The sequence below is a fragment of the Arachis stenosperma genome, chromosome 4 (genome assembly GCF_014773155.1).
Source record: "Arachis stenosperma cultivar V10309 chromosome 4, arast.V10309.gnm1.PFL2, whole genome shotgun sequence".
Taxonomy (NCBI): Eukaryota; Viridiplantae; Streptophyta; class Magnoliopsida; order Fabales; family Fabaceae; genus Arachis; species Arachis stenosperma.
In genome coordinates, this window is record NC_080380.1 from 128,239,911 (window position 1) to 128,264,483 (window position 24,573).

Consider the following 24,573-nt stretch of genomic DNA (forward strand, 5'->3'; position numbering starts at 1 on the left):
TTCTCCTTCATGATTTACATGTTGTATTTTTTTCTCAGTTTAGTCTGTTTGAGTCTCATTGAAAAAAGGCAAACATGGTGAGATTTGTAAGAAAAAATCAATGAGAGGTAAAAGGCAGTGAGTTAAATTTGGAGAAAAAATCATAAGATGTCTCAGATTTTCTTTGTACATTTTTCTGTTTTGTGTCATGATCTTGTGGGAATTCCCTTGCAAGTTGGGTTAGCACTTGGCTGTTGAAAGCTAGGTTAAGTTCTAGTCAATTCACATTGGGTTAGAATTTAAATTTGTCCCAGATAAGATTGGGTAGATCCTAGGAAACTATTAGTGTTTGTAATCTTGTGAAAAAGACAGTGAAATTCCATCATAATTGTGATAGAGACTGGATGTAGGCTACATTGCACTGAGTAGCTAAATTAGGATACATCTGGGTGTCACTATTTCTTCCCTTCTCTATTTCTGTTTTTGTAAATTCAGGAGACAAAAAGTGGAGTCTCTTACTTCGACAGGAGACAAAAGCAAAAATATCTCTTAAGTTCTTTTAATAAAACAAAAGTAATATTCAACAGAAAATGAGGTCAAGATTCAATCATCTCTTTCTCTTAGTCACTGATAACCATCAGTAGGTTTCTTGACAGGGAAGCCCATGGATAAAGATATTTTCTTGGCAATTAAAGATGGTGGTGGAGCAAGCTTTGGAGTGATATTAGCATGGAAGATCAAACTCGTTCCAGTTCCATCAACCGTGACACCGTTTAGTGTTTCCAGGACGTTGGAACAGAATGCAACGAAGCTTGTTTATAAGATGGCAAGTAGACTCGACAATAATCTAGTGTGGCAAGATGATACCACGTTAGCGCTGCGGTAGTTGAGTCATTTCTAGAAAGATGTCTAGGAACCACTGTAGTGTCTGAAACTATATCTGGAGGCTACAATAGTGAAATTAGGATCTCGAATACCACATTAGATAATGACCTAAATCTTAGAGACCATTCTAAAAATTTACTTTTTATTTTCAGCATGTAGTCAAACAGTATGATGCGAGACTAATTTGCTAAGTATAATAAAAATTTAAAAAGCGAATTTAAAAATTAAAATTTGTAGAAAACTAAAATGTTCAATTAAAAATTGATTGAAAATATTCTAAAAAAATAGTATTTATTATTATGAACTTAATTTCGATGTACTATACGTACATTTAATCATGTAACATTACATTAATAAAAATAAATCTTTTTTATATTAATTTCGTAAATATTTTGCGACGTTCATGTGTCAAAATTAAGCTCTATTATTATTAATAAAGTTACAATAATCTCCAAAACATTTAAAATTTTTATATCATAAATAAAAGTTTAAAATTTGTTTAGAACTAATATTCTGTAAAAAAACTGTGGTACATAGGAATTTCCCATGTTATCTTCTAAAATATTAAAAAAAGCAAACAAAGCAAAAGAAAACCAGAAGTTCCTATGGAGGAGACGAAGGCGGTGACGCTGAAGCCAATCGAAGCAACTCCGTCGACCTTCAAAGACTACGGTCAGGTCATCAAGGCTTCGCCGGACAGCGACGAGTTCGGCCCCATGATGCTCAGTTGGACCTTTCCAAAGGGATTCCCAGGTTCCCTTTACCATCACCAATTTTTTACTCTCTAATCAAGCTTCAATTTTTATCAGCTCACAAGTATTCTAATTCCCTTTTCATACACCCTTTTGCTCCTTGTTTATTCTGGTTGGATCTTTTTCTGTCTGCCTAATTAGCTATATATAAAGTGCAAATCTTGGATAATGAGTATTATTAGAGATTTTATTCAACTATAGATTAGTTAAGTTGTATTTGATTAATCAACGAGAGGTGTTCTGTACTAATCTCTGTTCCCAATTTGTGTTATATTGGTAATATGTGAATACATAAGCACGAGTTCTTACTTCTGATTCTGCATTGCTATGCATAGTGTTTGTCCACTAGTTTAGTTTAGTATAGTTTAGTTGAGATAGTGATTAGATTCTTTAATTTTAGGGTGATTTTGAGCTCCAACCTATGCTCCAACTTCCTGAAATGACTTTGTATATAACATGTTTTACATCATGCATATCGAAAATCGTTCGCTGAAGTTTTCGAATATTACACATCATGCAAGTGTGACACAATGCCTTGGTTCTATTGGTGGCCATGCTTGGTATCTTGGAGTTGCTAAGCCATCCATTGTTGAATCAGATGAACTCAAGGATAACACCGGAAAGAAGATTGTGCAATCATGATGTGGCCATTCGTACGTGCCTCTTGCCATTGATGATGTCCAAATCTTCAAGGTTTCTGGCTCCAAATTTCTTAAGCTTAATCGTGGGACATGGCATGTTGGCCCTATATTTAAAGAAGATGCAATGGACTTCTACAATCTGGAATTGAGCAATACAAATGTAAGTTTTTGGATTTCCACTAAAACTGAGACTTCACTTCTGCTTGAGATTAGCCACCAGATTTAGAGGAAAATGAAGCCAAGTTTGATTGTTTTATTTTATCTTTTTGTTCATGCATAAGGTAGATTTTTCATGTGACTTAATTCTATGTACAGGTGATTGATCATACCACACACAACTTCAAAAAAGATAACGGAGTAGTCTTTTTGATCGATGATTAATATCATAGCTTCCTCAAAGAATTTCAACTGATTATATATACTGTGTATAATGTAATAAGAGTATAATACCACTCATGATACTGTAGTACAATTTATGAAATTTTAGTATTGTGCTTCAATTGGTGTTTCCATTTTACATGAGCAAATGCTTTTCTATGAGGTTGTTGACAATCTAAATAAGAGTATATTCTGATTTGCCATCAATAAACACTGAGCTTGTCTATGGTGAAAAAGAATCCCTGATTATGATAGAATTTAGAAATGGGTCATTCATAAAATTCATAATAGTCATCAGATATATAATATATTGAAGGATACAATTTTGTTTTAGTATCAAGATAAACTTTCTCAAAATATGTGGATAACAGTAGTTTTGAAAAAGTGATCAAATCAAAGCCTTAGTTTATTGCAAGATGAATATTGGAAAGAGTTGTTCTACTTTGATTTATTTCCAAAGCACATAATCTGAAGTAGAATGCCATAATACGTTGCTATGAGACGAAAATTGTTGCTGTAACATGAAAATGAAAGACTAATAAAAAGCAATCAATCTCCACTGTAGAAGTTTTTACAGCAAATAACTCTTGAAATGAGTACTATGCAAATTTGTGAATCTAGCATTTATAAATCACAATAAATTCACCAAAAATAAACTATATCAAGAGATCACACATCTTTTGTTTACTGAGATAGATTGCTCTATCCTAAAAAAGAATGAAAATAAAGGTGCTATAATTATCAGAATTTTCAATAGAAGTTGTTGTCCTATCTGGCAATGTTTCAACAATGAGTAACTCATTCAGCAGACCCCATCAACTGCAAAACAAGAAATTAAGATGGAACTTTATAATTCATTTCAGAGGATATTTATACTAAAATATATTGTGAGTAGTGTCTCTGACCTTGAATATATATATCTCCAAACATCCCCATGGGATTCCTTCTCTGTACTCCAAAAAACTTCTCTGCAATGTCATCTAGCATCTAAATCATAATTTTGGCATGTCAATTGCCGCATTTTAGCATCGTGCCAAGACAAAATTGATCAATAAGTATCGAGTTCGAGTGTATTGGATGTGTGATCCAAAATCATTCGCAACCACTCACTTTTATTTACAATATCAACATTATATTAAAAAAAAGTAAGAATCACTGGTTGCACATACTCATAGAACACATTAAATGTGTTTGAGAATCATGCAAGTTAGCCAACAATAAAAGATGATAAAACTAAAAATGGCTTGGTATTGTGAGTTAGCTGACCTCATGGAATGCAGGTTCCCTGTCAATACTTGACTTATAATTTACTCTCAACATATTAAAAAGAGGTAAAGCATCTCTCTCCATCCTACACCAAATTAGAAAATTACAAAAATTCAGAAAAGTTTGCATGTAGCATGACCAATGAAACACTACAATAGAAAGTATGCTTCATTATTTCTAAACATAGAACACAAATTGGTCAATGAATCAATGAAGGATCACAGGCATCTTACGTTTGCAAAAGATAAGTGATGAACTGCATTAACTCTGACTTTGGGAACTCAATCTTGGTGGATTCGATTTGTGTCTTTACCTCTTCACCTAGTAGGTTGGCATCTCTCAAATTACCTTGACACAAATACCTGTCATGCATTAGGAAACCACAGAAAAAATAAATAAATAAATAATCATAAAAAGAAAAGGGAAAAAATATCTACGGACTATAATTGCAAAGCAAAGAGCAAACGTTGTATAAGTGTCATAAGGGAAAGAGAAAAATGATCATGTAGGCAAGGAATCCTAAGTGAGAATTAATTTCTTAGTGCCTTTACCTTAAAACTGCTCGAGCAATCACCAGATCATCTTCACCAAGATAGCACTATAATATTATGGAAAGCATATCAGTTTAACCTTCCTCCTAAGCTTATGCCAAGAATGTTTAATTTTTTCAGAAAGGATAAGTTCAAAATTGCTTGCAAGTTTGCATGTCTCAACAGAATTTGTGAAGCTCCTAACAAGGAGAAAAATAAAAAAGGCATGGGGGTGTGTACCTTGCCCAGAAAGTTCACCAGAGTAGAAGCAAACTTCTTTGGATCATTTCCTCTCATAAAATGATATGTTACTTTACCTATATCCTGCATTTAAAAAGTGTATTGATATTCATTCAAGTGTAAGTGAAGCTTTCCACAGCGGAATGCAAATTCATAGATCTATCAGCTCCAAAGAAGAATAAAAATGGAGCTGCTTCCCTCTTCCAGAAAAGAAATTCTATCTAAACCCCAGAACCGTCAATTATATTTTATTTCATAACCCAATTAAAAACGAGCCACCATTTCTTACTTTTCAGACATTTGCCACCGCTTTATTTGCTATGCAATGAGCATTTACATTATTATCTAAACTGTGTTCCAAAAATACTTCCTTCAAACAAACTGAGAGTACATTGGTGAAGTTTATATTTCTTCCTCTCATCTTATACCTAATTTCTTTTTTAATTATAACATCTGCCAAATTTCTATGACGGACAGTAAGCCAAATCATCCCAAATCATCAATGTTTATTTGTGTTACGTTAATTTTTTAAATATTCAAACTAAAAGAACTTTTACATATCCCACTGACATGGGTTTACCCCCACCAAAAATTATGCACAAGACAAAATTCAAACAGATGTTGGCAAAGCAAAAGGGGCTTGAAACAAACTCTAGAGAAACAGGTATGGTCATTAGATTTAAGAGGAATGACAATGAACAAGCATTTGAAGCACCATTTTGAAACATACCGCCTCAGGACTTTTCGAATATATGTATTCGACTAGCATAATGTGCAGTTCAGGAGATCCATTACTATCTGCTCCATATTCGGCTGACCATCAGAATAGTGAATACAATACCAACCAAGCCAGAAATATTATTCAGAAGGAACATGTGATTTTATATATGGGATAAACTTAAATAGCACATATGCTAGATATTTCTATTTTGTGAAGTCTAACCTGATAGCAGCTTTTAAGAATGAGGAACAGCCTTCAACACGTGCCTTTGCTGTTCCGATGTCTTCAGAAAGCTGCTGCACATCATCAACATCCCACAAGTGTTGTGGCAGTGGAACCCGAGGAAACGCCTGATAGATTTTCTTGACAAGATCTATCATTGAGATTCATCAGTAATATGTAGCAGATTTCATGGTTAAATATTGAGAGAGAGAGAGGCATGCATATTTCTTTTCTACACTGACAAATGGAGACCTTAAAATCATTTAAATTTCGACATACGTAGACACAAGAGAAATAAAACACTGATAAAAGATAAGATTAGAGCGCACCAAGTATTTTTTCATCATAAGAAATTTTCCCTTTCACTAAGGTCTCCACATACATTGAAGTAAGCTCTGCTCCACATGTAACCTTAAATATAGAGAAATGGAGCATTAGGCTTTGTCGTTTGCCAAATGTAAAAATCATTGAAGAACAATTCATCATAAAAATTAAAATTTGATTCCTGATTTTAAAATATGTAAAAATTAAATAGAGCAATCAATCTAAATAAAAGGACTCATGATCCTCCATCAACCATTTTCCCTTTCCCACACCAAAAATGAAAAAAAAATGAGCTCATAGAGTCTCTCACAAACATCACAACAAAAGAAAATATTCATGCACAATCAACATCTACTTGTCTGATACACTTGCAAGGAAACTAGATAATAGTTATCCTATATGCCTAAATAAAGGTCAAAAAAGTATATCTAGAAAGTCATTGATATAGAATATGTACAAACTGCCCATGAGTCAATTGAAGGCAAGCTCCTGAATGTAGGATATCTAATGCTTCAGAATACCTCTCAACAGATACATATCTGCAGCAAAACATTTTTTCTTCATCAATGTTAACAACTTAAAATTGATGCACATGTATTAGTTAGTGGAGAGTTGGAGACCAAAGTAATGAAACTTCTCAAAATTATCCTCTTATGACTTAAACAAGCACATATCTATTTGAACGATATAAAAAAAGTACACTGCACATATTAGAAGAACAACAGGTTTTATTGGAGAATAAAAATACATAAGCATAGGAGAAGTTATATCCTAAAAGAAACAATAACAATACAAAAAAAAAGAAAAAAAGAAAGAAGCACATCAAACAAAAGACTAGCAAAGCACCGTAGAGAGTTAAAAATTAAAGACTATGTTACACAAGGGACATAACAGGAAAAAAACTATAGATCCATGAAAATTCCAGCAACTTAATCTACCTATCGACACAAAAAAACATCATAGGTTGTATACTGCCAAAGAAATTGCCTTCTTTTCTCCTCCCTAAAGTCTAAAGTGGCATATAAGAATATATTCCTTCGATATGCTTTTTCGCCTCTTCAATAGCCCATCCATTAACTTGAAATACGCAGATTTATTCAAACTAACTCCTTTCTGCTCTGATTCTTGAAATAGTTTCATTGCCTCTTTGTACTTCCCTTGAGTACAAAAATTACTTATCTGTTCTGTGTAATCCATGTCGCTTGAACCAAGCATTTGTGAAGTGTCTTCACTTATCATATTTGGACTTGTCTCTAGGAGTTTTGACATGAATTTCTTTGCTTCCTCAGTTCTCCCAGTATGAGTAAGTGCACCAATGATGGCAGTATAAGTATATCGGTCTGGCCCCAATTTTTTCTTCTCCATCTCAGTCATAAGGTCAAATGCTTCATCAAGTTTCCCTTCTTTGCAAAGGACGAAAATCAACGTGTTGTACGTAACTGCATCAACGGGCTTACCTTTAATGATCCATGTGTTAAATAAATTAAAGGCCTTCTCGAACATACCATGTTTGCAAAGCCCTCGAAGAAGAATGTTACATGTAATAACATCCGGCTTGAATGAGTTCTCAACCATTCTGTTACAGAACAAGAATGCTTTCTCCGCTGCTCCCTCCCAGTAGTAACCATGAATAATCATGTTACACGTAGCTTCATTAGGGGCCAAACCTTTATCTAAAAGCTCATTCAATTTATCTACAGCCTGATCAGTTTTTAAAGAATGGCACAACCCCCTAATTATAGTGTTATAAGTGACAACACTAGGAATGATCCCCTTCTCCTTCATCTCATCCCAAAGCTTCAGAGCTTTGTTTGTTTGTTCATTTTTAAAGTATCCCATGATTAGAGTTTCATAGGTTACCTCATCAAGAATATAACCTCGCTTTGCGGCCTTCATAGTCAACTCGTATGCCTCTTTGAGCAGCTTCTCCGTGCACAATTTGTGCACTATAGTGTTCAGAATAAAAGTATCCATCTTTAAATCTTTCCTCCCCATTTCATCCATCATCTTAAAAGCTTCTCCCAGATTTTCTGCTTTACAATAACCATTGATCATAGTATTATAAGTAAAACAGTCCGGCCATTCTCCACCATCTTTGCCATGACACAGCCGGCTTCATCCATCTTACCTTCCTTACAATACCACTTCACCATTATATTGTGAGTCACCGCGTTCGGCTTGACTCCCTTTCCCTTCATTTCCTCAACCAACTTGAATGCCTCCACACTCCCCCGCCATTGAAAACACCCGTCAATCAGAGTATTGTAGGTAACCTCATCCGGCATCATCCTCAGGCTCTCCATCTCATCCCTTAGGCTAATCGCCTCCTTGACCTTCCCCTCGTCGCACAAACCCCTCATGATTGTATTATAAGTCCAAATATCCGGTACCATGTCGTTCGCTCTCATCAACTCGACAACCTCGGCAGCCTCCTTCAACCACCTCAACTTACAATAGCCATGAACCAAGATATTATAGGTGTTCCTATTTGGGGAAACCCCGCTACCTTTCATCTCTAGCAAAACCTCCCTAACCTTACTTAATTGGCCCTTCCTACACAATGCATCAAGAATAGTAGGGGTGCTCGCGGTGCGGTTTAGTTCGGTTTTAAGGAAAAAAGTCATCATATCCGAACGCTTAATTTATGTGCGGTGCGGTTTGGATTGGATGAACTTTTTTTGGAAATCCGATCCAATCTGATCCGATTACAAGCGGTTTGGATCGGTTTGTATTTGCGGTTTTTTAAATAAAAAAAATTAAATACATATAACAAGTCTCAACATCAAATTTTAAATAATCAACAATGACATATCAAGTCTTAACAATATCTTAAAAAGCCAATGATAACATAAGAATAGAAATAAAATCATAGGTTAATTAAAATAAATAAATAAATAATATTATTTAATAAAATATTTATTAAATAATAATAATACATGAATAATAGATATTATAGTACATTGTGCGGTTTGGATTGGATTGGATCGGTTATAAAAAGTAGATTCGAAATCCGATCCAATCCAACGGTTTGCAAAAAATAGAATCCAATCAAATCCGAATTAATGCGGTTTTAATCAGTTTTCGGTTTGAATTGGATTGGATGAACGGTTTAATTTGGATCGTTTTGGATTTGAACACCCCTATTAATTGGTACAGAAAGTTTATTAAGATATATAATGATATATACTTTGGGATAAAAATCAATATGAATTAAATAATACGAATAATAATCTCAAAATTATAACTTAAGATCATTTAAACTCGAAATAAGATATGTATAATTACAGTTATATTATTAACAAGAATGAAATTATTAGAATTACTCATTATTTTATGAGCCAATATACTTCCAAAAAGAGATACTTTTAAGCCGGCCATAATTTTAAGTCTAATTTGGGAATTAGACGGTATTGAAGTTAAATAATATTTGTGTTAAGGAGTTGACCAATTTAACTAGCGAACCCAACCTTTTATTTTAAAATAATTAATCAATTAAAAATTTAGCCACAATTTTTCAAAAAGAAAAAATGACAAAATTAACTAAATTTAATTTCGGTTGAAAAAAATTAGTTTTCAAATTATTTGGGTTTTAGTACAATTTTGGTATTTATGAAAGAAAATACAAACGTCAAGTATATGCACTTTTTTATTTTAAATATTGGGGAGAAGATGGTGTATTATCACGTTATGAGTGTCTATGGTGCTACACCAAACTGTGATGGCTGGGCTGAAGAAATCGGACGGATCGATTTCACCACGGTAATCGAACGGTCCGATTTAGGGGCTGGGAAGGAACACAAATCGGATGGTCCGATTTGTACCCCCAGCCAGGTATCACGCATGCAAGTATGGTCCCGCACCCCTTGTAGCTAGAGTTTTGTGATTGCTGAACCCCCTCCCTCATTCTTTCACTTTCAGCAACCCACCAAAGTTTCTTCTTCTCCAACCCCTCTCTAACCCCACAGCAGCTTCTCCATGGCCTCCATTGATAACGTTTAAAATAAAAAAAAAAAATTACACCACTCTCTAACAATGCCTAGAAGAAGAAGAAGAATAAAAGATGTTAATCGTCCGGAGCTTCACATTGCAAATTATCTTGATCATCCTAACTATGTAAGTTTTTATTGTAAAAAAATTTATTTTAAGTAAAATAATAATAATTATTAAGTTAGAGATTAATAAATTATTATGATGATAATGTTAGAAATTAGTGTAGTAGTAGTGTCTGAGTATTTTAATATGATTAGTTAAATTTTAGGAATTAGTAATGTTAGAGTATAATGATACAGAGATTAAAGATTAGTGTAATAAAATTATTTAGAAGAAAGGATTATGATATATTATAATAAAATAATAAATTAATTATTGTTGTTAGCAAAATAATTAAATTAATGATAATAATAATACTGTTATTAAAAATGGAGATATAATAAATAAAATAATTAATATTAATTATTATTACTGAATTTATTAGAATAATAATAATAATAATAATAATAATAATAATAATAATAAGTCATACTGATGGTTTTATTATTTTTATTAGGATACGGTTCTAATAGAATAGAATAGATAGATACCAATGTGTGATAATAAATCGTTTAGTTAACATTAATTGTTAGTAATAAATAAATTTTTGTAGTAATAATATTTATTTATGATTAAACGTTCCTAGGATAGTAAAATAATTATTATGATTTAAGTATTATTAAATTAATTATTTTTGTTATAAGTAAAACATAAATATTTAATAAAGGATTAATGATTGATTTATTGTTATATGTATATTGTTAGAACATAATTGAATATTACTTGAATGTTAGTATATAATATGATAGTTATCTATTTAACAGTATTGTTATTATTATTATTTTTATTGGTTGTGGTTGTGGATACGTTTTACTGGTTATTTGGTAATGAAAGTTCGATTTGATCAATTTAATTTGATAATTAATTAAAATTATGTTTGTGTTTAGGGTTCTCGAATGTTGCAATGTGACCACTACATGCCGCCGGATCGGTACAATCCAATAGTGGAGGGGTATTTACGGGACACCGGCTTTTATCATGTTTCACAGATTGGAGTTGTCCAATGTCAGTCGGCATTGATTAATGCTCTGGTCGAGAGATGGCGCCCTGAGACGCATACTTTTCACTTTTCGGTTGGTGAGTGTGCCGTGACACTAGAGGATGTGGTGCTAATTCTTGGTCTTCCGACAAATGGTTTGCCAGTTACGGGACCAACACTGAGCAGTTATGAGGCTTTAGAGGCTGAATGCTTGGATCAGTTTGGTGTTGCACCTATGAAGACAGATTGCAGGGGAAGTTTCATTAAGTTGGTTTGGTTTCGAGCATTGAAAAATCGATTAGTGTTGGTTGATGAGGTCCAGATTCATAGGTACGTGAAGTGCCATATAATGTTATTGTTTGGGACCGTTATGTTTGGAGATAAGTCTGCAGCAGGAGTGCACTGGAAGTTTCTGCCGTTACTCCATAACATTGGCGGGATCATACAGTTCAGTTGGGGATCGGCCTGCCTGGCACACCTGTATAGATCGTTGTGTAGAGCAACTCGTGTCGACTGTAAGGAGATTGATGGACCGCTGACACTGTTGCTTGCCTGGGCATGGATCTGTCTACCATTCATTGCGCCGATTCCAAGCAATCCTCAAATCTTTCCGATTGCAAATAGGTAAATTTAATTACTAGACGCTTTGAAATAGTGTATTTTACCTTGTATTGATAAATGTAAGTTAACGAATCGCTTGAAGTCAGGTGGCAGAACTGGGAACGTGAGAATCGGCCATACAGATATCGTACCCTTGATCACTATAGGAGATATCTGGATCTTCTGCAAGAAGGACAGGTTTGTTGTAATAAATAAGTAGTTTTTTTCGTTTACTCGTGTTATTATTCTATGTGTAATCGTTGGTTACTTGTATAATGTGTGTAGTTTGTTTGGGAGCCTTATGCAATTGGAAGGACCGATCCGGACGTGATTCCTCCTGACATCCGTCAGCATTCTGCTATTTGGAGTGCCAGAGTTCCACTTATATCTTTTGAATGTATTAAGTGGCATGCATCTAATAGACTGAGGAGGCAATTTGGTTTGGCTCAAGGGGTTCCTGATCAGGAGCAAGACCTAGGTGAAGCACACGGCGAAGTTCTGACAGGTCCGAAGAATTAAGATTGGTCTGGAACCCACTCATTCTGGGTTATGCATTGGATGAATCGGTATAGCCATGTTCTTGTTGAGCACATGGTGCCGTCACATCATCAGGCAGATATCTACTTGCAATGGTACCGAGGTACATATGGTGACCACCTGCATCTGTCACAGATTGACCCTGAAGAGAATCAGCACGGTGATCCTATGCATGATCCGGAGAATCAACAAGAACACCCACCGCCACCACCATTGCCACCGCAACCACCACCGCCCCCCTCACAAACACAGGCACAAGAAGCGCCTGAGCAGTTTACTCCATACATTCCTGACACGCATTCTGTGGATTACTTGACTCCACCAGTATATCAGCAGTACTGGAGTGTCCCGCACCAAGAAATAGGTGAACAGGGTTCGTTTACCCAGCTACTTGGTTTCATGGCTCCTGTGCCAAGTTACTCACATCCAGCTTACGGATCCATTCCGACCGACCAGATGGCCCAACCGAGTGGGATTGCTCCAGGTAGACTCTCATTGGATACGAGACCTCGACAGCTCACTTCTTCTGGTACCTCCGGAGGTAGACTTTCTGTTGACTCTAGTATGAGTGATGATGCCTGGAGGGGTATCACACAGAGCAGAATTGAACGTCGTGTTCCGATGAATCTCATTTTAGAGAGCTACCAGCCAGGTGATGAGGCCAATGATGACTTTCTGGTTCACCATCCTAGTGGGGATGAGGTTGCAGATGAGGATGATGATGAGGATGAGGACGACGATGAGGATGAGGCGGATGGTGAGGATGATGATGATGGGGGTGATGGTCCGGACGATGGTACAGCGCCTACTGAAGGTAAAACAGTTTGTTGGATATATTGGTTTGATTTTGATCGGATTAGTCAGTTATGGAATTAATTGTGTTGATAACAATTTGTTGATTATTATTAGAGTTGATTATTGATAATTTGAGTTGATTATTGAATTAGTTGTTTGTTGAATTATTTGGTTATTTATTATTTGAATTATTTGGTTATTTATTATTTTACTTGATTAGTTGGTTATTGAATGTTTTCACAGGTACAAGCACTAGCGATAAAGGAAAAGGATACAACCTTAGAACTGACCCCCCTCGTCGGAGTGCTAGTCGGTATACCCCATCTGCTTTTAAAAAGGTTGCGAAGAAATGCAAGAAATTAGTCAAAGATGTAAGATGGGCGATCAGAAAATGATGTTGGACCTACTTATGTACCCTGTGTTGGAATTATTTATTTAGAATGTATTTCACTTATTTATGTATCATGTGTTGGACTTATTTACTTAGAATGTATTTCACTTATTTATGTATCATGTGTTGGACTTATTTACTTAGAATGTAATTGACTTATTTATGGAAATGGTTGAGAACAAGTTTGAGAAATATTTGGTTGGGACCCGAAAAGGGTAGCGAAGTCCGAGAATTAGAGGAGATGTTGTCGAAATTTTATAGAATTAAAAGTTTCGTTCGTAGTAAATGTTTAAAAAGTCACACAATAACGTAGTACAATAACGTCACATATGAAAGTCATACAATATATAAAAAGTTCAAATTCATGCACTAAATCAAGTGACCGATATGGCCAGAGCTCTATTGGGTGGTCGCACCCGGATTATTTTCACCACCACGTTGACGACATCTACTACGGCTGTGGCCCTCGGCCCCGCATTGCTTACATCTCCTAGGACGACGCAACATCCGAGTGTCCATCTCATTCAAGAAACGAGTCATCCTTGGCCGACCTTTGGATACCCGTCTAAAGAATGGATTACCAACGAATCGAGGTCCATGATAAACGGCCATGTTATTGGATTCCCAAGTGGCTTAAACCTAGCCCTGTATACTCGTCGAACCTAGTCCATCTTGTAAACATCATGTACATACAGTTGCCAATCCAGACGTTGGTTTGCACAACAAGCAAACACATGTCGACACGGAAGCCGGTCAACTTGGAACTCACCACAGTCACACCGTTGTTGACGGAGATCCACGGCATACTCCACATCACTAGGACACTCACGCACTTCGAATATCTCATTCTGTCGGTCAAAGCAACTAACTTGAATGTTACCGGCAGCCCGCTGATTTGCATGCAGTTTGGAGGTTACAATCTCAGAGAACACATGTCCTGCATTAATTCTAGCCTGAGCCTCAGCTCTTTTCCGGGTGAACAATTCATTAAGCCTGTAAAACATTGCCTTCACAAGTGCAGTGACTGGAAGATTGCGAGCCCCTTTTAGTACCGAATTGATGCATTCCACAAGATTGGTTGTCATATGACCCCATCGATATCCCCCATCAAATGCTAAAGCATACTGCTCACGCGGTATGCGATCCAACCAGTTGGTATAAGCCTCCCCCTGCTCACGTAAACGCTGATAACGCGTCTCGTACTCGCGAATTGTTCGCGAGTAACCTGTCAATTAAAAAGTGACCCACCATAAAAAACCTCATCATAATAACTGAGTTAAGGAGTAAATGTAATCGTAACTATCATACCTATGTTGACGATAAGCTTCTGCAGATACGGAGCCTTGAATTTTCTCAGAAAGTTTGACTCTATATGTCTGATGCAGAACATATGAAAAGCTCTGGGAGGAGACCAAGCTCCGTTACTTCGATCAATAGCAGACCTAATGGAATCGTGTCGATCGGATATAAGGCCCACACCATCACATCTCACAACATGTTGTCGCAAGTTACTAAGGAAAAAGTGCCAGGCCTCAGATGTTTCTCCCTCAACTATCGCAAATGCAATCGGCACGATGTTGTTGTTGCCATCCTGTGAGACTGCAACCAACAAACAACCCTTGTATTTTTCATACAAATGAGTTTCGTCTACCTACACTATTGGCTTGCAATGTCTGAAGGCTCTAATACAAGGGTAATAACTCCAGAAGACTTGGTGAAGTACACGAATATTACGAACCAAGTCATCTCCCTGATACGCAGGCATTGTTTGGAAATGAACAACTGCGGATGGCTCCTTGTGACACATAGCCTCAAACCATATCGGCAAGGCTTCGTACGAAGCTTCCCATCCTCCGAAAATTGACTCCACTGCCTTTTGCTTTGCCAACCATGCTTTGCGATAACTAATGGTGTAGTTAAACTTTGACCGTACTTCCGCAATCACTGATTTTACCCTTATAGACGGGTCAACTTCTACCAATGGCTTTATTGCTTCTGCAACTATGTTGGAATCCAGCTTCGAATGATCTTGAGAAATGGTGGCCCTAGTACAGGTGTGACTACCATTGTACCTCTTTATCTCCCAACAGAACTTTCTGGACATCTTGCTCACCCTGATCAGCCAATCACATCCTGCACCATACTGGGTGCATTTAGCATAGAATGTCGTGGGTTCTGACTCATGCACCCGATAATCTACACCTCTGCGAATTGTATATCTTTCATCGCCTTAATTACTGCCTCCCTAGAACTGAATTCCATTCCCACAGTAAATTCACCATCCGGCAGAAGGGGAAGCTCTGCTGCAATCACATCACAAATATTACAGTTGTCAGCAATAATAATCTAATAATTAAATGCCCTGGCCTGTCAGGTCGAACCACCCGATCTGGTAAAATCGGACCGATCGAACCGGTCGATCCAAATGAACCGAGCGGTTCGGTCGAACCGACCAGTCCGGTCAAACCAGTTGGTCCAAACGAACCGGACGGCTTTGTCGAACCGGCCAGTCTGATCAAATTGATCTGGTCCGGTGGTGCACGAAATTGTGATCATCAATGGTGCCATCAACATGGTACGCTCAATTGCAATCTCAACTCTTTATCACAACTTCGCACTACTAACCAGCAAGTGTACTGGGTCGTCCAAGTAATAAACCTTACGCGAGTAAGGGTCGATCCCACAGAGATTGTTGGTATGAAGCAAGCTATGGTCACCTTGTAAATCTTAGTCAGGCAAACTCAAATGGTTATGGAGGATATATAAATAAAACATAAAGATAAAGATAGAGATACTTATGCAATTCATTGGTGAGAAGTTCAGATAAGCGTATGAAGATGCTTTGTCCCTTCCGTCTCTCTGCTTTCCTACTGTCTTCATCCAATCCTTCTTACTCCTTTCCATGGCAAGCTGTATGTTGGGCATCACCGTTGTCAGTGGCTACAATCCCATCCTCTTAGTGAAAATGTTCAACGCACCCTGTCACGGAACGGCTAATCATTTGTCGGTTCTCAATCAGGTTGGAATAGAATCCATTGATTCTTTTGCGTCTGTCACTAACGCCCAGCCTTCAGGAGTTTGAAGCTCGTCACAGTCATTCAATCATTGAATCCTACTCAGAATACCACAGACAAGGTTTAGACCTTCAGGATTCTCTTGAATGCCGCCATCAATTCTAGCTTATACCACGAAGATTCCGATTAAGGGATCTAAGAGATAAACATTCAAGCCTTGTTTGCTTGTAGAACGGGAGTGGTTGTCAGGCACGCGTTCATAAGTGAGAATGATGATGAGCGTCACATAATCATCACATTCATCAAGTTCTTGAGTGCAAATGAATATCTTAGAACAAGAATAGGCTGAATTGAATAGAAGAACAATAGTAATTGCATTAATACTTGAGGTACAGCAGAGCTTCACACCTTAATCTATAGTGTGTAGAAACTCCACCGTTGAAAATACATAAGAACAAGGTCTAGGCATGGCCGTGAGGCCAGCCTCCTAATGATCTAAGATAGCATAAGACTAAAGATAGCTACCTCGATGATAATACAATAGCAAAAAGTCTTATTTATAAAGAACTAGTAGCCTAAGGTTTACAAAGATGAGTAAATGACATAAAAATCTACTTCCGGGCCCACTTGGTGTGTGCTTGGGCTGAGCATTGAAGCATTTTCGTGTAGAGACTTCTCTTGGAGTTAAACGCCAGCTTTTGTGCCAGTTTGGGCGTTTAACTCCCATTCTTGTGCCAGTTCCGGCGTTTAACGCCGGGAATACCAAAGCTGATTTGCAACGCCGGTTTGGGCCATCAAATCTCGGACAAGGTATGGACTATTATACATTTCTGGAAAGCCCAAGATGTCTACTTTCCAACACCATTGAGAGCGCGCCAATTGGGCTTCTGTAACTCCAGAAAATCCACTTCGAGTGCAGGGAGGTCTGAATCCAACAGCATCTGCAGTCCTTTTCAACCTCTGGATCAGATTTTTGCTTAGGTCCCTCAATTTCAGCCAGAAAATACCTGAAATCACAGAAAAACACACAAACTCATAGTAAAGTCCAGAAAAGTGAATTTTAACTAAAAACTAATAAAAATATACTAAAAACTAACTAAATCCTACTAGAAACATACTAAAAACAATGCCAAAAAGCGTATAAATTATCCGCTCATCACAACACCAAACCTAAATTGTTGCTTGTCCCCAAGCAACTGAAAATCAAATAAGATAAAAAGAAGAGAATATACTATAGACTCCAAATTATCAATGAAACTTAGCTCCAATTAGATGAGCGGGACTAGTAACTTTTTGCCTCTGAATAGTTTTGGCATCTCACTTTATCCTTTGAAATTCAGAATGATTGGCTTCTTTAGGAACTCAGAATCCAGATAGTGTTATTGATTCTCCTAGTTAAGTATGATGATTCTTGAACACAGCTACTTTATGAGTCTTGGCCGTGGCCCAAAGCATTCTGTCTTCCAGTATTACCACCGGATACATACATGCCACAGACACATAACTGGGTGAACCTTTTCAGATTGTGACTCAGCTTTGCTAGAGTCCCCAATTAGAGGTGTCCAGGGTTCTTAAGCACACTCTTTTTGCCTTGGATCACAACTTTATTTCTTTCTTTTTCTTTTTCTCTTTCTCTTTTTTTTTCGTTTTTCTCTCTCTCTTTTTTTTTGAATTCATTGCTTTTTCTTGCTTCAAGAATCATTTTTATGATTTTTTAGATCCTCAGTAACATGTCTCCTTTTTCATCATTCTTTTAAGAGCCAACAATTTTAAGATTCATGAACAACAAATTCAAAAGACATATGCACTGTTCAAGCATACATTCAGAAAAAAAAAGTATTGTCACCACATCAAAATAATTAAGCTAGTTTTAAGGATGAATTCGAAATCATGTACTTCTTGTTCTTTTGTAATAAAAACATTTTTCATTTAAGAAAGGTGATGGATTCATAGGACATTCATAACTTTAAGGCATAGATACTAAGATACTAATGATCATAAGACACAAACATAGATAAACATAAGCATAATTTTCGAAAAACAGGAAAATGAAGGACAAGGAGATTAAAGAATGGGTCCACCTTAGTGATGGCGGCTTGTTCTTCCTCTTGAAGATCTTATGGAATGCTTGAGCTCCTCAATGTCTCTTCCTTGCCTTTGTTGCTCCTCTCTCATGATTCTTTGATCTTCTCTAATTTTATGGAGGAGGATGGAATGTTCTTGGTGCTCCACCCTTAGTTGTCCCATGTTGGAACTCAATTCTCCTAGGGAGGTGTTGATTTGCTCCCAATAGTTTTGTGGAGGAAAGTGCATCCCTTGAGGTATCTCAGGGATTTCATGATGAGTGGGATCTCTTGTTTGCTCCATCTTTTTCTTAGTGATGGGCTTGTCCTCATCAATGGGGATGTCTCCCTCAATGTCAATTCCAACTGAATAACAGAGGTGACAAATGAGATGAGGAAAGGCTAACCTTGCCAAGGTAGAGGACTTGTCCACCACCTTATAAAGTTCTTGGGCTATAACCTCATGAACTTCTACTTTCTCTCCAATCATGATGCTATGAATCATGATGGCCCGGTCTATAGTAACTTCAGACCGGTTGCTAGTGGGAATGATTGAGCGTTGGATAAACTCCAACCATCCCCTAGCCACGGGCTTGAGGTCATGCCTTCTCAATTGAACCGGCTTCCTTCTTGAATCTCTCTTCCATTGGGCGCCCTCTTCACAAATGTCTATGAGGACTTGGTCCAACCTTTGATCAAAGTTGACCCTTCTAGTGTAAGGGTGTTCATCTCCTTGCATCATGGGTAAGTTGAATGCCAACCTTACATTTTCCGGACTGAAATCTAAGTATTTCCCCCGAACCATTGTAAGCCAATTCTTTGGGTTCGGGTTCACACTTTGATCATGGCTCTTGGTGATCCATGCATTGGCATAGAACTCTTGAACCATTAAGATTCCGACTTGTTGAATGGGGTTGGTAAGAACTTCCCAACCTCTTCTTCGGATCTCATGTCGGATCTCCGGATATTCACTCTTTTTGAGCTTGAAAGGGACCTCGGGGATCACCTTCTTCAAGGCCACAACTTCATAGAAGTGGTCTTAATGCACCCTTGAGATGAATCTCTCCATCTCCCATGACTCGGAGGTGGAAGCTTTTGCCTTCCCTTTCTTCTTTTTAGAGGTTTCTCCGGCCTTAGGTGCCATAAATGGTTATGGAAAAACAAAAAGCAATGCTTTTACCACACCAAACTTAAAAGGTTTGCTCGTCCTCGAGCAAAAGAAGAAAGAAGAGAGTAGAAGAAGAAGAAATAGAGAAGATGGAGGTGGCTTTGTGGTTCGGCCAAAGGGGGGAGAAGTAGTGTTTAGGTTGTGTGAAAATGAAGGAGTGAAGATGGGTTTATATAGGGGTGGAGAGAGGGGTAGGGTTTGGTTATGAATGGGTGGGTTTGGGAGGGAAAGTGGTTTGAATTTGAATGGTGAGGTAGGTGGGATTTTATGAAGGATGGATGTGAGTGGTGAAGAGAAAGATGGGATTTGATAGGTGAGGGATTTTTGGGGAAGAGTGGTTGAGGTGATTGGTGAATGGGTGAAGAAGAAGAGAGAGGGTGGTGGGGTAGGTGGGGATCCTGCGGGGTCCACAGATCCTGAGGTGTCAAGAAAAAGTCATCCCTGCACCAAGTGGCGAGCAAAAATGCTCTCTGTGCCAATTCTGACGTTAAACGCCGGGTTGGTGCCCATTTCTGGCGTTTAACGCCAGCTTCTTGCCCTTTCCTGGCGTTTAACGCCAGTCTGGTGCCCCTTTCTGGCATTAAACGCCCAGAATGGTGCCAGACTGGGCGTTAAACACCCATTTGCTAGCTTCACTGGCGTTTAAACGCCAGCAAGTTTTCCTCCAGGGTGTGCTGTTTTTCTTTCTGTTTTTCATTCTGTTTTTACTTTTTCAATTGATTTTGTGACTTCCCATGATCATCAACCTACAGAAAACATAAAATAACAAAGGAAAATAGATTAAATATAACATTGGGTTGCCTCCCAACAAGCGCTTCTTTAATGTCAGTAGCTTGACAGTGGGCTCTCATGGAGCCTCAAAGATACTCAAAGCAAAGTTGGAACCTCCCAACACCAAACTTAGAGTTTGAATGTGGGGGTTCAACACCAAACTTAGAATTTGGTTGTGGCCTCCCAACACCAAACTTAGAGTTTGACTGTGGGGGCTCTGTTTGACTCTGTTTTGAGAGAAGCTCTTCATGCTTCCTCTCCATGGTGACAGAGGGGTATCCTTGAGCCTTAAACACAAAGGGTTCTTCATTCACTTGAATGATCAATTCTCCTCTGTCTACATCAATCATAGCCTTTGCTGTGGCTAGGAAGGATCTGCCAAGGATAATGGATTCATCCATGCACTTCCCAGTCTCTAGGACTATAAAATCAGCAGGGATGAAATGGTCTTCAATCTTTACCAAAACATCCTCTACAAGTCCATAAGCTTATTTTCTTGAATTGTCTGCCATCTCTAGTGAGATTCTTGCAGCTTGTACCTCAAAGATCCCTAGCTTCTCCATTACAGAGAGAGGCATGAGGTTTACACTTGACCCTAGGTCACACAGAGCCTTCTCAAAGGTCATGGTGCCTATGGTACAAGGTATTGAAAACTTTCCAGGATCCTGTCTCTTTTGAGGTAATTTCTGCCTAGACAAGTCATCCAGTTCTTTGGTGAGCAAAGGAGGTTCGTTCTCCCAAGTCTCATTACCAAATAACCTGTCATTTAGCTTCATAATTGCTCCAAGGTATTTAGCAACTTGCTCTTCAGTGACATACTCATCCTTTTCAGAGGAAGAATACTCATTAGAGCTCATGAATGGCAGAAGTAAATCCATTGGAATCTCTATGGTCTCAGTGTGAGCCTCAGATTCCCATGGTTCCTCATTAGGGAACTCATTGGAGGCCAGTGGACGTCCATTGAGGTCTTCCTCAGTGGCGTTCACTGCCTCTCCCTCCTCTCCAAGTTCGGCCATGTTGATGGCCTTACATTCTTCTTTTGGATTCTCTTCTGTATTGCTTGGAAGAGTACTAGGAAGGAGTTCAGTAATTTTCTTACTCAGCTGTCCCATTTGTGCCTCCAAATTCCTAATGGAGGACCTTGTTTCAGTCATGAAACTTTGAGTGGTTTTGATTAGATCAGAGACCATGGTTGCTAAGTCAGAGTTGTTCTGCTTAGAATTCTCTGTCTGTTGCTGAGAAGATGATGGAAAAGGCTTGCCATTGCTAAACCTTTTTCTTCCACCATTATTGTTGTTGAAACCTTGTTGAGGTCTCTGTTGATCCTTCCATGAGAGATTTGGATGATTTCTCCATGAAAAATTATAGGTGTTTCCATAGGGTTCTCCCATGTAATTCACCTCTTCCATTGAAGGGTTCTCAGGATCATAAGCTTCTTCTTCAGATGAAGCATTCTTAGTACTGCCTGGTGCAGCTTGCATTCCAGACAGACTTTGAGAAATCATATTGACTTGCTGAGTCAATATTTTATTCTGAGCCAATATGGCATTCAGAGTATCAATCTCAAGAACTCCTTTCTTCTGATTCGTCCCATTGTTCACAGGATTCCTTTCAGAAGTGTACATGAATTGGTTATTTGCAACCATTTCAATTAGTTCTTGAGCTTCTGTTGGCGTTTTTTTCAGATGAAGAGATCCTCCAGCAGAGCTATCCAATGACATCTTGGACAGTTCAGACAGACCATCATAGAAAATACCTATGATGCTCCATTCAGAAAGCATGTCAGAGGGACACTTTCTGATTAATTGTTTGTATCTTTCCCAAGCTTCATAGAGGGATTCTCCTTCCTTCTGTCTGAAGGTTTGGACTTCCACTCTAAGCTTACTCAATTTTTGAGGTGGAAAGAACTTTGCCAAGAAGGCATTGACTAGCTTTTTCCAAGAGTTCAGGCTTTCTTTAGGTTGTGAGTCCAACCATATTCTAGCTCTGTCTCTTACAGCAAAAGGGAATAGCATAAGTCTGTAGACCTCAGGGTCAACCCCATTAGTCTTGACAGTGTCACAGATTTGCAAGAATTCAGCTAAAAATTGATGAGGATCTTCCAATGGAAGTCCATGAAACTTGCAATTCTGTTGCATCAGAGAAACTAATTGAGGCTTAAGCTCAAAGTTGTTTGCTCTAATGGCAGGGATAGAGATGCTTCTCCCATAGAAGTCGGGAGTAGGTGCAGTAAAGTCACCCAGCACCTTCCTTGCATTGTTGGCATTGTTGTTGTTTTCGGCTGCCATGGGTTTTTCTTCTTTGAAGATTTCTGTTAGGTCCTCTACAGAGAGTTGTGCCTTAACTTCTCTTAGCTTTCGCTTCAAGGTCCTTTCAGGTTCAGGGTCAGCCTCAACAGAAATGCTTTTGTCTTTGCTCCTGCTCATATGAAAGAGAAGAAAACAAGAAAATATGGAATCCTCTATGTCACAGTATAGAGATTCCTTGAGGTGTCAGAGGAAAAGAAAAATAGAAGGAAGAGGTAGAAAATTCAAACTTATCAATGAAAGATGGAGTTCAAATTGTGCATTTGAGGAATAGTGTTAGTCCATAAATAGAAGGATGTGAGAAGAGGGGAAAAAATTTTCGAAAATTAAGTAAAAGATTTTAAAAACATTTTGAAAAATACTAATTGATTTTCGAAAACTAAGAGTGGAAAAGAAATCAAGTGATTTTTGAAAAAGATTTTGAAATTAGAAATCAAAAAGATATGATTGAAAACTATTTTGAAAAAGATATGATTAAGGAGATATGATTGAAAAGTTATAGTTTTAAAAAGATGTGATTGAGAATATATGATTTGAAAAACAATTTAAAAAGATTTGATTTTAAAAATTAATGACTTGGCTAACAAGAAAAGATATGATTCAGACATTAAACCTTTCTCAACAGAAAAGGTAGCATACTTGAAATGTTGAATCAAATCATTAATTGTTAGCAAGTATCTTTAAAAATGGAAAGAAATTGATTTTGAAAACATATGATTGAAAAGATATGATTTGAAAAAGATTTGATTTTGAAAAATTTTGAAAACTTGAAAAAAATTTGAGTTCAAAATAGAATCTTCCCTCTTGTGCCATCCTGGCGTTAAACGCCCAGAATGGTGCACATTCTGGCGTTTAATGCCCAAAGCACTACCCTTTTGGGTGTTAAACGCCCAGCCAGGCACCTTGGCTGGCGTTTAAACGCCAGTTTGCCTTCCTCACTGGGCGTTTTGAACGCCCAGCTTTTTCTGTGTAATTCCTCTGCTGTATGTTCTGAATCTTCAATTCTCTGTATTATTGACTTGAAAAGACACAAATTAAAATTTTTTTTGGATTTTTAATGAAGAATAATCAAAATGCAACTAAAATCAAATAACAATGCATGCAAGACACCAAACTTAGCAGTTTGTATACTACTGACACTAACAAAATGAGAATGCATATGACAAAACACTCAAGTCAAGAGAATTCAAAGATCAGAGCAAGGAAATCATCAAGAACATCTTGAAGACCACTTAAGACACATGAATGGATGCAAGAAGAACAGAAACATGCAATTGACACCAAACTTAAAATGAGACACTAGACTCAAACAAGAAATATTTTTGGATTTTATGATTTTGAAATTTTTTTTTATTTTTCAAAAATTAAGTGGAAAAGAAAATAAAGATATCAAAATTCTTAATGAGAATTCCAGGAATCATACAATGTTAGTCTAAAGCTTTAGTCTAAAGAAATTAGACATGGTTAGCCAAGCTTTAGCAGGACATTACATTCAAGAGCTTAATTGATGAGAATCAATCAGCTTTGGTGATGATAATAACATCGCCTTGAAACACTAGAATTCATTCTTAAGAACTCTGAAGATAAATACCTAATCTAAGCAACAAGATGAACCGTCAGTTGTCCAAACTCAACAATCCCCGGCAACGGCGCCAAAAACTTGGTGCACGAAATTGTGATCATCAATGGCGCCATCAACATGGTACGCTCAATTGCAATCTCAACTCTTTATCACAACTTCGCACTACTAACCAGTAAGTGTACTGGGTCGTCCAAGTAATAAACCTTACGCGAGTAAGGGTCGATCCCACAGAGATTGTTGGTATGAAGCAAGCTATGGTCACCTTGTAAATCTTAGTCAGGCAAACTCAAATGGTTATGGAGGATATATGAATAAAACATAAAGATAAAGATAGAGATAC

At 37.5% G+C, this 24,573-nt stretch overlaps 2 protein-coding genes and 2 pseudogenes across 2 annotated transcripts; 1 reads left to right on the forward strand and 3 right to left on the reverse strand.

Moving 5' to 3' along the window:
• The first annotated feature begins 1,469 nt into the window (after positions 1–1,469).
• Positions 1,470–2,638, forward strand: LOC130976848 (uncharacterized; annotated as a pseudogene).
• Positions 2,639–3,437: 799 nt separating this feature from the next.
• On the reverse strand, positions 3,438–6,491 carry LOC130975480 (protein GET4-like). The gene is made up of 10 exons (XM_057900271.1): positions 6,396–6,491; positions 5,944–6,025; positions 5,616–5,765; positions 5,402–5,493; positions 4,672–4,755; positions 4,453–4,499; positions 4,135–4,263; positions 3,902–3,986; positions 3,541–3,622; positions 3,438–3,454 (listed from the first exon to the last, which is right to left on the reverse strand). The coding sequence occupies exons 1-10, from the start codon at positions 6,489–6,491 to the stop codon at positions 3,438–3,440; spliced, it is 864 nt and encodes a 287-aa protein (XP_057756254.1).
• Positions 6,492–6,940: 449 nt separating this feature from the next.
• On the reverse strand, positions 6,941–8,562 carry LOC130975481 (pentatricopeptide repeat-containing protein At2g16880-like; annotated as a pseudogene).
• A 5,429-nt stretch (positions 8,563–13,991) lies between these two features.
• Positions 13,992–15,433, reverse strand: LOC130975482 (uncharacterized). Its single transcript, XM_057900273.1, has 3 exons — positions 15,019–15,433; positions 14,638–14,928; positions 13,992–14,554 (listed from the first exon to the last, which is right to left on the reverse strand). Exons 1-3 carry the CDS (start codon positions 15,431–15,433, stop codon positions 13,992–13,994), a joined length of 1,269 nt encoding a protein of 422 aa, XP_057756256.1.
• Between the last annotated feature and the right edge of the window lie 9,140 nt (positions 15,434–24,573).

Coding starts and splice junctions, on each gene's coding strand:
- LOC130975482 (XM_057900273.1), bottom strand. CDS start 15,433: ATGTCCAGAAAGTTCTGTTGGGAGATAAAGAGGTACAATGGTAGTCAC. Junction 14,929..15,018: donor CTTCTGGAGTTATTACCCTT/GTATTAGAGCCT, acceptor TGTTGGTTGCAG/TCTCACAGGATGGCAACAAC. Junction 14,555..14,637: donor GAAGCTTATCGTCAACATAG/GTATGATAGTTA, acceptor TTTAATTGACAG/GTTACTCGCGAACAATTCGC.
- LOC130975480 (XM_057900271.1), bottom strand. CDS start 6,491: ATGTTTTGCTGCAGATATGTATCTGTTGAGAGGTATTCTGAAGCATTA. Junction 4,264..4,452: donor ATTGCTCGAGCAGTTTTAAG/GTAAAGGCACTA, acceptor AATGCATGACAG/GTATTTGTGTCAAGGTAATT. Junction 3,623..3,901: donor GGGAACCTGCATTCCATGAG/GTCAGCTAACTC, acceptor ATTATGATTTAG/ATGCTAGATGACATTGCAGA.